This window comes from Salvelinus sp. IW2-2015, linkage group LG12 (genome assembly GCF_002910315.2).
Source record: "Salvelinus sp. IW2-2015 linkage group LG12, ASM291031v2, whole genome shotgun sequence".
NCBI classification, from domain to species: domain Eukaryota; kingdom Metazoa; phylum Chordata; class Actinopteri; order Salmoniformes; family Salmonidae; genus Salvelinus; species Salvelinus sp. IW2-2015.
Genome location: NC_036852.1, coordinates 12,357,435 through 12,370,001, shown reverse-complemented (window position 1 = coordinate 12,370,001; position 12,567 = coordinate 12,357,435). Strand labels below are relative to the sequence as shown.

At 38.9% G+C, this 12,567-nt stretch overlaps 1 protein-coding gene across 1 annotated transcript in view; it reads right to left on the bottom strand.

Annotated features, from left to right (window-relative positions):
* The window catches only part of LOC111971120 (B- and T-lymphocyte attenuator-like), a 13,446-nt gene extending 3,376 nt beyond the window's left edge, over positions 1–10,070 (bottom strand). The window contains exons 1-3 of the mRNA XM_070445855.1: positions 9,992–10,070; positions 7,331–7,657; positions 4,298–4,354 (exon numbers count right to left, since the gene is read on the bottom strand). Of these exons, the coding sequence (XP_070301956.1) occupies positions 4,298–4,354; positions 7,331–7,657; positions 9,992–10,049 (442 nt within the window). The 5' untranslated portion in view covers positions 10,050–10,070. The remainder of the gene's footprint in view (positions 1–4,297; positions 4,355–7,330; positions 7,658–9,991) is intronic.
* Positions 10,071–12,567: the final 2,497 nt, after the last annotated feature.

Genomic DNA, 12,567 nt, shown 5'->3' with positions numbered 1-12,567 from the left:
GTTGGTGGGGCACTAAACTATAATCATGTCAAATCAGTTGGTGTTTTGTGATATCATTAAGGACTGTATAACCAAATAACGGTAACTCTACAAATGTATACGTCCCAGTTATCAGATTTACATTTAAATGTTGTAAAACTGATATGATTTAATATGAACCAATTTGTTAGAAGATGAAATGTGATTTTAGCCTTCCAAATTAGATAATTGTTTTTCATGTAAAGTTTTACCCAGTCAGGATGGAACACCCTTTTTGCCAGAGTGCTTATAAAGGACACCTAAATAATTAACATATTAAACCAAGCAGGCGGACAGTGTTGAGACGGACGTCACGAATGGTTAGACTATATCAGACCAGCGTGACAGACAGCATGAGCTGAATGTTACGAAATGGTTTAAAACTAAAGACCAGTATATGTGCAGCGCGAGCTGAATACGTTACGAAATGGTTTAAAGACTACAATACCAGAAAATGGTAAGGCTCTGAAACTCTACACAGAAGACTACACAGGAACATTCTGCAGCTGTTTATGCGCTGTTAGCCCAGAACACTCGACCGAAGACGAGAGACAAAGAACAATTTCCTCTCACCACTATAGGTATCTCTAGGGTATCTATTCTAAACAATCAGAGCGAAGGACAAGGCCCCCGGAAAACAGTTTGGTACACCTCTGGAAGATCCGTTCTAAATARACACAACCAGACTTTCTGTCAACTGACTTCCCAGGAAATGGACAGGGCGTTTTCAACAGAGTAAGAAGACAAAGACATACAAGCGTAAATATGTACATTGCATTTCTAAATTCGAATGAGTGGTTGTTAGAGTGCTAAATATCCACATTTRCGATGAGCTCATTATTRAACTGYATGWACGATAGTTGAATTCCTTTGTCTCCCCYTCTCCYTCTCTTTCTTTCCCCACCCCCTCACCCTAACAACCACTCACTCGGATTTGGAAATGCAATGTAAATATTTACGCTTCTATGTCTTTATCTTCTTACTCTGTTGAAATCGCCCCGTCCATTTCCTGGGGAGTGTTGGGGATGAATCAGAATTAGTTGGGTAACATAGATAAGATGTTTTATTTTCATAATATGCTTGTGAGATACTTGTCATTWGAATGTTTCCCTTTGGACTATAGGGTTGGCAGTTGTAGTTATCCCTTCTCAACTAGGGCTCAGACACTTGGGGCCCAGACACTTGGGGCCCAGAGAGGGGAGAGGTCAGGCTTGTCTTCATATGTGAATGTATCTGTTAAACCATGTGGTGCTATGCAGAATATCAGAAGGGGAGGAGGACAGAATGGAACATTGTCTTCTTATGGGAATGTGTCTGTAACTATTCCTAAACCATGTGAAGGGATGGCGTGATTAATGGGGAACCAGTTAGTTATCTCCACATAACGAACTGGTCTGTCTGTACACCAGTCACTCCCTCCTTTTCCCATTGGGGGGAGGAGTATAGCAGTGTCTGGAACCATTGTATGTCCCCTCTGATGTTGCCCTTCTCTTGACCTAGTATATGACCTAGAGGCTCACGCCCCTMCGTGAGCTTGTCCAGGAGGGGTTGTATTTGAGATGGGAGTATCTAGAATTGACAGTTGATATATGCCATTGGATGAGGTAATGTTTTGATACCAAGAACGAGATTAGAACCTCGTTTTAGAGACCAAACTGAACGATAATTTATAGCGAATGCTGTCTGGCTATGGGATACTCCTCTCTCAAGTAAAAGTCTTTCTTTGTGAACAGTTCCTATTATCTKTGGTTTGTCATGTCGACTAGGGGGTGGATCTTTGCTATAAACGATCTCAGTTGCCATTATGTTGACCACTCTCAACTTTTCATTCGAGATACTGAAATGTTGAAAGTCAAATGCTATTGCAAAAGCTTAATTATTATTAAAGGTGAAGTTTAAGTATAAGTTTAACCACTGGTGTGTGGTTTGCTCTCTCATCATTTGGTAATACAGGAAATTGCCACGACAGGAGTCAGTCGAAAGAATGTCTCTAGTTGTGTCTGTTATAACGGATCTTCCAGAGGTGTACCACTGTGTTCAGCGGGCCTTGTCCTTAGCTCTGTTTGTTTAGAATAGATAMCCTCAAATGAMTGCCTTGCCTGGTTCACCAASTACTTCTCAGATAGAGATCAGTGTGTCAAATCGGAGGGCCTGTTGTCTGGACCTCTGTCAGTCTCTATGGGGGTGCCACAGGGTTAAGTTCTCCGGCTGACTCTTTTCTTTRTATATATCAATGATGCCGCTCTTGCTGCTGGTGATTCTCTGATCCACTTCTATGCAGACGACACAATTCTGTATACATCTGTGCTAACAAACCTCCAAACGAGCATCAACGCCAACACAACACTCCTTCCGTGGCCTCCAACAGTTTTTAAATGCTAGTAAAACTAAGTGCATGTTCTTCAACCGACTGCTGCCCACACCCTCCCGCCCGACTAGCATCACTACTCTGGACGGTTCTGACCTAGAATATGTGGACAACTACAAATACCTAGGTGTCTGCTTAGATTGTAAACTCTCCTTCCAGACTCACATAAAGCATCTCCAATCCAAAATTACATCTAGAATCGGCTTCCTATTTCGCAACAAAGCCTTCTTCACTCATGCTGCCAAACATACCCTCGTAAAACTGACTATCCTACCCGATCCTTGACTTCGGCGATGTCATTTAGAAAATAGCCCCCAACACTCTACTCAGCAAACTGGATGTAGTCTATCATAGTGCCATCCGTTTTATCACCAAAGCCCCACATACTACCCACCACTGCGACCTGTATGCCCTCGTTGGCTGGCCCTCACTACATATCCGTCGCCAAACCCACTGGCTCCAGGTCATCTAAAAGTCTTTACTAGGTAAAGCMCCGCCTTATCTCAGCTCACTGGTCACCATAGCAACACCCACCAGTAGCACGCGCTCCAGCAGATATATTGCACTGGTCATCCCCAAAGCCAACAATTCCTTTGGCCRCCTTTCCTTCCAGCTCYCTGCTGCCAATGACTGGAACGAATTGCAAAAATCACTGAAGCTGGAGTCTTTTATCTCCATCTCTAACTTTAAGCATCAGCTGTCAGAGCAGCTTACCCATCACCGTACCTGTACACAGCCAATCTGTAAATAGCACACCCAACTACCTCATCCCCAAATTTTTACTTACCCTCTTGCTCTTTTGCACCCCAGTATCTCTATTTGCACATCATCATCTGCACATCTATCACTCCAGTATTAATGCTAAATTGTAATTATTTTKGGCTCTATGGCCTATTTATTGCCTTACCTCCACACTCTTCTACACTTGCACACACTGTACATAGATATTTTTATTTTTATTTTATGTTAATTGACTGTACGTTTGTTTATGTGTAACTCTGTGTTGTTTTTGTCACACTGCTTTGCTTAAACTTGGCCAGGTCGCAGTTGTAAATGAGAACTTGTTCTCAACTGGCCTACCTGTTTGGGGTTTTAGGCTGGGTTTCTGTACAGCACTTTGAGATATCAGCTGATGTAAGAAGGGCTATATRAATMAATTTGATTTGATTTTGATTTGAAATAAAAAATAAATAAATTGTGTAACAAGCCGTCGTAATGGTTTAGCCCACTAGGGACTTTTCATTGGATAATGTTAATTTTCAAYWWTWTCCTGTGTGTGTGTTTATGTATTTCTGTGTGATTATTTCATTAGAAAATAAATAATTAAGTCAATTTGTGTAAGCTGATTCATCATGGAGACTAGGGTTCGTGCAGATTTATAGGATATGACGACATTCAGAATGAGACTGAATTGGGAGCAAATGATTGATGGATGACGGCTATGATATCGAGATATTCTGATATTTTGAGTTAATTCGGGAAATGGTAACTCGTTAAATAAACTGCTCCCATGGTGCCACAGAATACTACCTAATGAATTGTTATATTATTATATTATTAATTCAATTGCGTAATAATTACAAATAGTTAATTATTTGATAAATAGCGTTTGATTCGCATTAATGGTATTCACGACAGAAATTAGTGAGTGGGAATGTCATACCTCCCCTGCTTATTCTCATTCTCTTCACCATGCTCTACCACAAATTTCCTCAATCCTGCTAAACAGAACCTATTCATCATTGACCAACTGAACACTCACTCATGGATCAAACATCAATGATATTATAGCAAAGCAGTTTTGGTGAGGTGACTGAGATTGAAACAGTACATTATTCTTTAATGAATAGCTGTAGGCAAAGGTGATTTGGTCATACAGAAAGTATAGTGAGTGAGAGGGTCATACTGTACCTTCCCCCGGCTTATTCTCATTCTCTTCACCACGCTCTACCACAAGGTTCCTCTCGCCTGCTAAACAGAACATATTCATCACCCACTGGGCACAAACTGAAAATGCATTGGATTTGAAAAAAGTAATCAAAGTGAAATGTTTTTTTCAGCGTGAAATTTCAATCACAGAATTATGTCATCATAGTAACCAATTTTCAACATAGGAAAACCTTGTATAAAATCTGTTGAATTTGTACCTTTGAAACAACGTCAGATTTTCATGGTTATATCCAGGCTGTGCAGCACCTATCTATCTACAGCTAATCATGTGGTCTCTAATCCAGGGTTTTAAACCAAGCCCAGCTTCGATACGTGTTCTTTATATTTATTTAACTAAGCAAGTCAGTTTGAGAACAAATTCTTATTTACAATGACGGCCTACCGACGAACAATGGGTTAACTGTCTCGTTCATGGGCAGAACGACAGATTTTTATCTTGTCAGCTCGGGATTCGATCCAGCAACCTTTACCGGCCCAACTCTCTAACCACAAGGCTACCTGTCAGCACCGAAATGACTACTACCAATGTGCTATTGTGAGAATGATTGTTGAGAGATCTCTTAATAACTAAATAGATTCACTGTTGCTATCTAAGTCATTCCAAAGCTTAGGTTTAAGAGAGAAAAATAAATGTAACCATACTTTATAAGTCATATATCATCAATAGGGCTAGGGCAATATAGCATTTGAAAGTAATCAACAGCTTTGTTTCAAGTCAACCCAGGGTTAAAGTAAAAATAAAAAATACATATAGGCCTAGGGTTTCAAGCTTTGGTTGATTTCGAATGTTAACTTCAAGTTGATAATTAATATGTTGGATTCACGTCTCCATCTCATCCAAAAATCRAAGTAAAAAAATWGTACTAAATACATTTAAATMAAAAATTAAATGCACTTTAAATAAAATGGAGGAYCAATGCACTACTCATATAATTAATAAAAATACCTTTATTTGTATGGAAACAAAGATAAAAACCTCAGATGYGTTTCAGTACTACTATAAAATAGATGGCTCTCCACTTCCAACTGTACGTTTGTTTATCCCATGTGTAACTCTGTGTTGTGGTTTCTGTCGCTCTGCTTTGCTTTATCTTGGCCAGGTCACAGTTGTAAATGAGAACTTGTTCTCAACTGGCCTACCTGGCTAAATAMATTCCTACCTCTTTGCCCAGTCATATTTAAGGTTAGAACATATCTATTTCACGTTTTATGTGTAAAGTATTACTCACTGGGCTCCCGAGTGGTGCAGCAGTCTAAGGCACTGCATCTCAGTACAAGAGGTGTCACTACAGTCCCTGGTTCAATTCCAGGCTGTATCACATCTGGCCGTGATTGGGAGTACCATAGGGCGGCACCGTCTGGGTTTGGTCGGGGTAGGCCGTCATTATCAATAAGAATTTGTTCATAACTGCGTAGTTAAATAAAGGTAGAAAAATACTGGGTGTTGTCCAGTSAATTCTGTAACCACTCCCTCTTCAAATCAGGGTTGATTGGAAAATGCTKTTCAAAAGAGGACATTCTATTATATCTTTGTACTCCCTGACGAAGGCCTTGCCGCCAAAACGCGTCACAGTWTTTACTCTTTGTTTCCATTGAACATGCCATTCAAATAAAGGCATGTTAATGAATTATATGAAGTGCCTTGGCCCTCCTTTCGTTTGTATGATCAATTTACCCATTTTACCAAAGAGCACCTTCTGTCTACTAAAACCTACTATTGTGTACCTTTAGCAGCGCTTCACATCCTTATTTTTTCTACAAGTTTGATTTGATTTAGTCCTATTCTTTAACTTAGATTTTTCGTTAAGATGGAGACATGAATCCAACATATGATTTTTTTTTTTTATAGACAACTGGAATTAAAGCCAGACTAAGTCAGCGGTAGAAAAGATACATCTCATTCGAGTGTTGACATTTGGTTGCGTTGMCAACCAAACACAATTCAGCATCACTATTGCATTACAATAAATAGCCTATCAACTTGTCGATAAGTTAAGAAATTGTTGTATTGACGTCTCCACCTAAACAATTTTTTTTGGTTAGGAGTAAGTTAGGAGTTAGGAGTAAGTAAGTTAGGAGTAAGTTAGGAGTAAGGAGTAAGTTAAGTAAGAATATGATTAAGCGAGTGGCTCAGATAAAATGTATAATAATTCATTCTACTTTTATAGTGCGAGTCATAATATACAAAAATGTCAAAGGGCTGTACAGCAACAGCAACACCAACAAATAACAAGCAAATTAAAAACAACATAATTAATAATCATGAGTAATCACAGTCCAGAGACAGAAGGTTGAGAAAGTTAATGGATTCAGTAAGGTCAGTAGAGACAGGATACAACTATCCAAGCATTAGACACATCACCTTTAAAATGTTACCATTTAGTTGYGTWGTCAACCAAACAATTCAATATTACTTTTGTAAAACAGTAAATAGCCTAGAGTTAAAGCTATCTTACAAACTCATTTATCAGTATTTATTCAACCTTAAAATGAGCAACACATCCACGGCCACATTTTGAGGTCAATGTGACTATACATTTCTTATGTAAATCACAGAAAGCGTGCATCTTAAAGATAACATGCAAAGGTGGCTGGTCTGTGGAGAGCTTGTTATAATAACATGTGCAGAATCTCAAACACCATTGATCACTTGCACTAACCAAAAACCCCCCAATATYTTTTGAATTTGGTTGTGCTTTTAGATGGTTAARMGCATGATAACACCTTGGGAATTCAACACACTTCCAGCTATCTTTTTGAGCGGGTTAATAAAAGTTTGAAATCTCGTTGATCAGCATCTCAACCAAATATTACCCACATTTCCACTTTGAAATGACGTGGTGTGCCCAGTGACCAACTCAACACTCACGGATCAAATATCAATGGTGTCTAAGTAAAGCTGGGGTTGTGTCCGACAAAATAAGTTAACATCATAACCTTTGACTGATGCAATATGTATWACAAACTGGGAACAGTGATTAATGAACTGCTTACCTGAGACGGTAACATTGATGGAATAACCTACACCTCTGTCAAATGCACACCTGTATAGACCGGAATCTGGATTGGATATGTTGACAAAAACTAGAAATGAAATCCCTGTACTGTCTGTCAAATCTCTCCACCATGTTTGAATGTGAGSAGTAATGTTGACAGCAACGCATTGCCCTTTTCCATCATATTTACACCATGAGACAGATGATGATAATGAGTTGGRACAGAAAGCAACAGAACAGTTAATCTTCAGGTGATCCCCCGGTGAAGCCTTCCACACAGTGTTCCGTGTCACTCTAATTTCTGGAAAACAGTCATAATCTTCTCCTAAAGACAAATATGAGAATGAACTGAAATTCAATTAATCTGAACACAGTGGACTTGATGCTAGAACTTGCATTGTGACACTTGTTCCCCATTCTTGCTTATATAAAAGAATCCAAAGGAAATGACCGAAAGCATTATACTATGTTTTAAATTATCAGCAGCTACAATTTGCAAAGGGAATATCAAATCAAATTGTATTTATCACATGCGCCGAATACATCTGCAGACATTTCCGTGAAATGCTTGCTTACCAGCCCATCCCAACAATGCAGAATGTATGTGTGGGGTACAGAGATTGGGTAGTCATTCAAAAATCATGTTAACCACTATTATTGAACACCGAATGAGTCCATGCAACTTATTATGCGATTTGTTAATTAAACACATTTTTATTCCTAAACATATTTTGGGCTTGCCATAAAGGGGTTGAATACTTATGGACAAGACATTTTAGCTTTGTATTTTGTATGAACAACAAAACATTTCTAAAAACAAATTCCACTTTGACATTAAGGCTGTAACACAACAAAATGTGGAAAAAGTCCAGGTGTGTAAATACTATCTGAATGCACTGTATATATACACACAGTTGAAGTCGAAAGTTTACATATACCTTAGACAAATACATTTAAACTCAGTTTTTCACAATTCCTGACATTTAATCTGAGTAAAAATTCCCTGTTTTAGGTCAGTTAGGATCACCACTTTATTTTAAGAATGTGAAATGTCAGAATAATAGAGAGATATTATTTATTTCAGCTTTTTTCAGTCCTTAATCCATTTTGCAACAACTTTGGAAGTATGCTTGGGGTCATTGTTCATGTGGAAGACCTTTTGCGACCAAGCTTTAACTTCCTGACTGAAGGCTTGAGCTGTTGCTTCAATATATCCACATAATTTTCTATCCTCATGATGCCTCTATTTTGTGAAGTGCACCAGTCTCCTGCAGCAAAGCACCCCACAACATGATGCTGCCACCCAGTGCTTCACGGTTGGGATGGTGTTCGTCGGCTTGCAAGCTCCCTCCCAGGAGGCTTGCAAGCCTCCTCCAAACATAACGATGGTCATTAGGCAAACAGTTTTATTTTTGTTTCATCAGCAGAAGGACTTTTCTCCAAAAAGTACGATCTTGTCCCCATGTGCAGTTGCAAACCGTAGTCTGGCTTTTTATGGCGGTTTTGGAGCAGTGGCTTCTCTTTGCTGAGCGGCTTTCAGGTTATGTCGATATAGGACTCATTTTACTGTGGATATAGATACTTTTGTATCTGTTTCCTCCAGCATCTTCACAAGGTCCTTTGCTGTTGTTCTGGGATTGAGTTGCACTTTTCGCACCAAAGTAGTTCATCTCTAGGAGACAGAATGCATCTCTTTCTGAGCGGTATGATGGCTGCATGGTCCATGGTGTTTATACAGATGAACGTGGTACCATCAGGCATTTGAAATTGCTCCCAAGGATAAACCAGACTTGTGGAGGTCTACAATTTTTTTCTGAGGTTTTGGCTGATTTCTTTTGATTTTCCATGTTGTCAGCAAAGAGGCACTGAGTTTGAAGGTAGGCCTTGAAATACATCACAGGTACTCCTCCAATTGACTCAAATTATGTCAATTAGCCTACTAGAAGCTTCTTAAGCAATCATATTTTTCTGGAATTTTCCATGCTGTTTAAGGCAAGTCAACTTAGTGGTATGCAACTTCTGACCCACTGGAATTGTAAAACAGTGACTTTTAAGTGAAATAATCTGTCTGTGCATGACACAAATAWTTTTTTCAACAATTGTTTACAAAGTAGATGTCCTAACCGACTTGTCAAAACTATAGTTTGTTAACAAGAAATTTGTGGAGTTGTTGAAAGATTTGTTTTAATGACTCCAACCTAAGTGTATGTAAACTTCCGACTTCAACTGTACATGGAGTACCAGAGCAATGTGCAGGGGTACGAGGTATTTGAGGTAGATATGTACATGAAGGCAGGGTAACGTGACTAGGCATCAGGATAGATAATACAAGTAAAATAAAGAACAGAGCAGAAAATGTGTAAAAGTGTGTATGAATGTTTTTGTGTGTGTTCGTGTGTGTGTATGTGTTTGTTTGTGTTGTGTTGGTATCTGTGTGCATATGTAGTGTTTAAGTATGTAGTTTATAAGATAGAAAAACAAATAAAATATTTTGTAACAGTAAACACGAAGGCCTACAAAAACAACAATATTATTTCCCAACAAGAAGACAAAATGGTGCCGTTCATGCGTTCATTACTTATAATACATAAAAAATACATATGTAAAATGTGAACATTATATACACAATTTGGATACAACGAAAGACTAAAATGTTTACCTTGAATTTGGTTTCCTAACAAGATGATGATACCAACCAAGGCATTCAACATGATCATTGTATTGGTGTGGCCCCTGGTTGTTCGCTAGCGTGGTAACAAATGTTATCTGAATGCATAGCATACCTGCYCCCTCCCCATGCTGTAAGGCGGAAGAGATCATTTGAACTAATATAGACTTCTTGTAGATGTGGTTTTAACTGAGACATTCATGTGTGTAAACTCATTGTTGATAACAACTGTGATCGCTATTGTTTCCATGTTTTAGGTAACACTTTACAGTATCTTTCATTATATGTATGTATTTGAAACCATGTTCATTTCTTCATCTTATTGTCTTCTTTGGAACAAATATTTTTTGTAATATTAAAAAAAAGAAAATTACACAATATATAACTTCCACATACAAAAAGAACATACATAAGCACACAAACATCCACAAAATGACCCCTGCCCAGACCCATCTGCCCAAACCATCTCCAGCGCCTGCATTACTCTATCACATAGCCTCAAACCGCAACATTTTGGGGGTTTTCCGTCACCCACGGACATTCAACATTTAGATAATAAAGCATTTGATCTTTCCATTGTGTTAACGATAGAGGATTTGTTGATTTTCAGTTTAAGTTCAAGTTTTTTCCAGATGATTGACGAGAAAAAGTATTGTCCAACCCATCGGTTTCTCACTGCACTCTCATATGCCATGTCTTGAAATATGCAGACAGACAGATTAAAAGTACATTTACATTGTAWTACTTCTGACAGCCAACTTTCTAACTCTGCCCTTCAATTTTGGACTTTATAGCATTCCCAGAAGGCATAGCTTATTGAGTCATTGTTAGTTTTACACTTAAGACATGACTCTGCCATTGTGCTGTTGAATTTGTGAATTTTGTCTCGTGTAATACATTAGTTTATATTGGACTTATTAAGAGTCAATTTTCATTAAATGTAATTTTGTTAGTTATGTTAAACATTAAAACATTTTAAATGTCCCTGTTCTCCTGATTTGCTCCAGGGTGTACATGGAGAGACTAATGGTTTACTTTAAATTTTTGTTTAATGTAAGAATGTATACAGTGAATGCTGAATCTTGAATGCTGATTGGTTAAAACCGCATTCCAGACAATGTCTATTCCGGCTAAATCTATGACGTTAAAATGCCTATTTACTCAGTTCCATCTGACTGCACAATCCACTGTCTCATCAGCCCAGCMAGGCAATTTATAAACTTGATCCACTATAAAAAAAACATGTAGACATTATCTGACATTTCTTTTAGACTAACATTTAAAAAAAACATACAGAAGCACACAAACATCCACAACATTACCCTTAATCGAATACCAAGTACTACGCATGGTGTGTATGAGAGAAAGATAGAGAGAGTGTGCTTGTGTGTGAGGGAGGGCCTTGTATGCTTGCKGGTAGAATAACAATGGTCTACGAATCCATCGCCCCTAGTGGTAAAGGAGGTGTGTTGATGGATGTTGGGCATCATGCGTCTTAATGACGCGGAATTAAAATCCTCTGGCAATCAGAAAAGCAGTCTCTGGATGAAAGATTTCCCACTTGTTTATAGCCTTGCACAGTTCGTAAGTGACAGCTTATTMTTTTTCTTGTCCTGGGGTGGAATGTATACGAAGGATCATGTTAACAGCTGAAAACTCCCTTGGGAGGTAGAAGGGTCGGTATTTGACAATCAGGTATTTCAAATCAAATCAAATTTTATTTGTCACATACACATGGTTAGCAGATGTTAATGCGGGTGTAGCGAAATGCTTGTGCTTCTAGTTCCAACAATGCAGTAATAACCAAAGAGTAACTAACAATTCCACAACTACTACCTTATACACACACAACTGTAAAGGGATAAAGAATATGTACATAAAGATATATGAATGAGTGATGGTACAGAACGGCATAGGCAAGATGCAGTAGATGGTATAGAGCCTTCACATGAGTGGAGAGGGTAGTAAGTTTTAAGTTCCTTGGCGTACACACATCACGGACAAACTGAGTTGGTCCACCCACACAGACAGCGTTGTGAAGAAGGCGCAGCAGGCGCCTCTTCAACCTCAGGAGGCTGAAGAAATTCGGCTTGTCACAAAAGCACTCACAAACTTCTACAGATGCACAATCGAGAGCATCCTGTCGCGGCTGTACACCGCCTGGTACGACCCACAACCGTAAGTCTCTCCAGAGGGTAGTGAGGTCTGCACAACACATACCGGGCAAACTGCCTGCCCTCCACCAGGACACCTACACCAACCGATGTCACAGGAAGGCCATAAAGATCATCAAGGACAACAACCACCCGAGCCACTGCTGGTCACCGCCTATCATCCAGAAGGCGAGGTCAGTACAGGGCATCAAAGCAGGGACCGAGAGACTGAAAACAGCTTCTATCTCAAGGCCATCAGACTGTTAAACAGCCACTTTACTCCAACTCCAGCCACTTTAAAAATGGGAATTGATGGAAATTATGTAAAAATTACCACTAGCCACTTTAAACAATGCCACTTAATATAATGTTTACATACCCTACATTACTCATCTCATATGTATTATGTCCTAA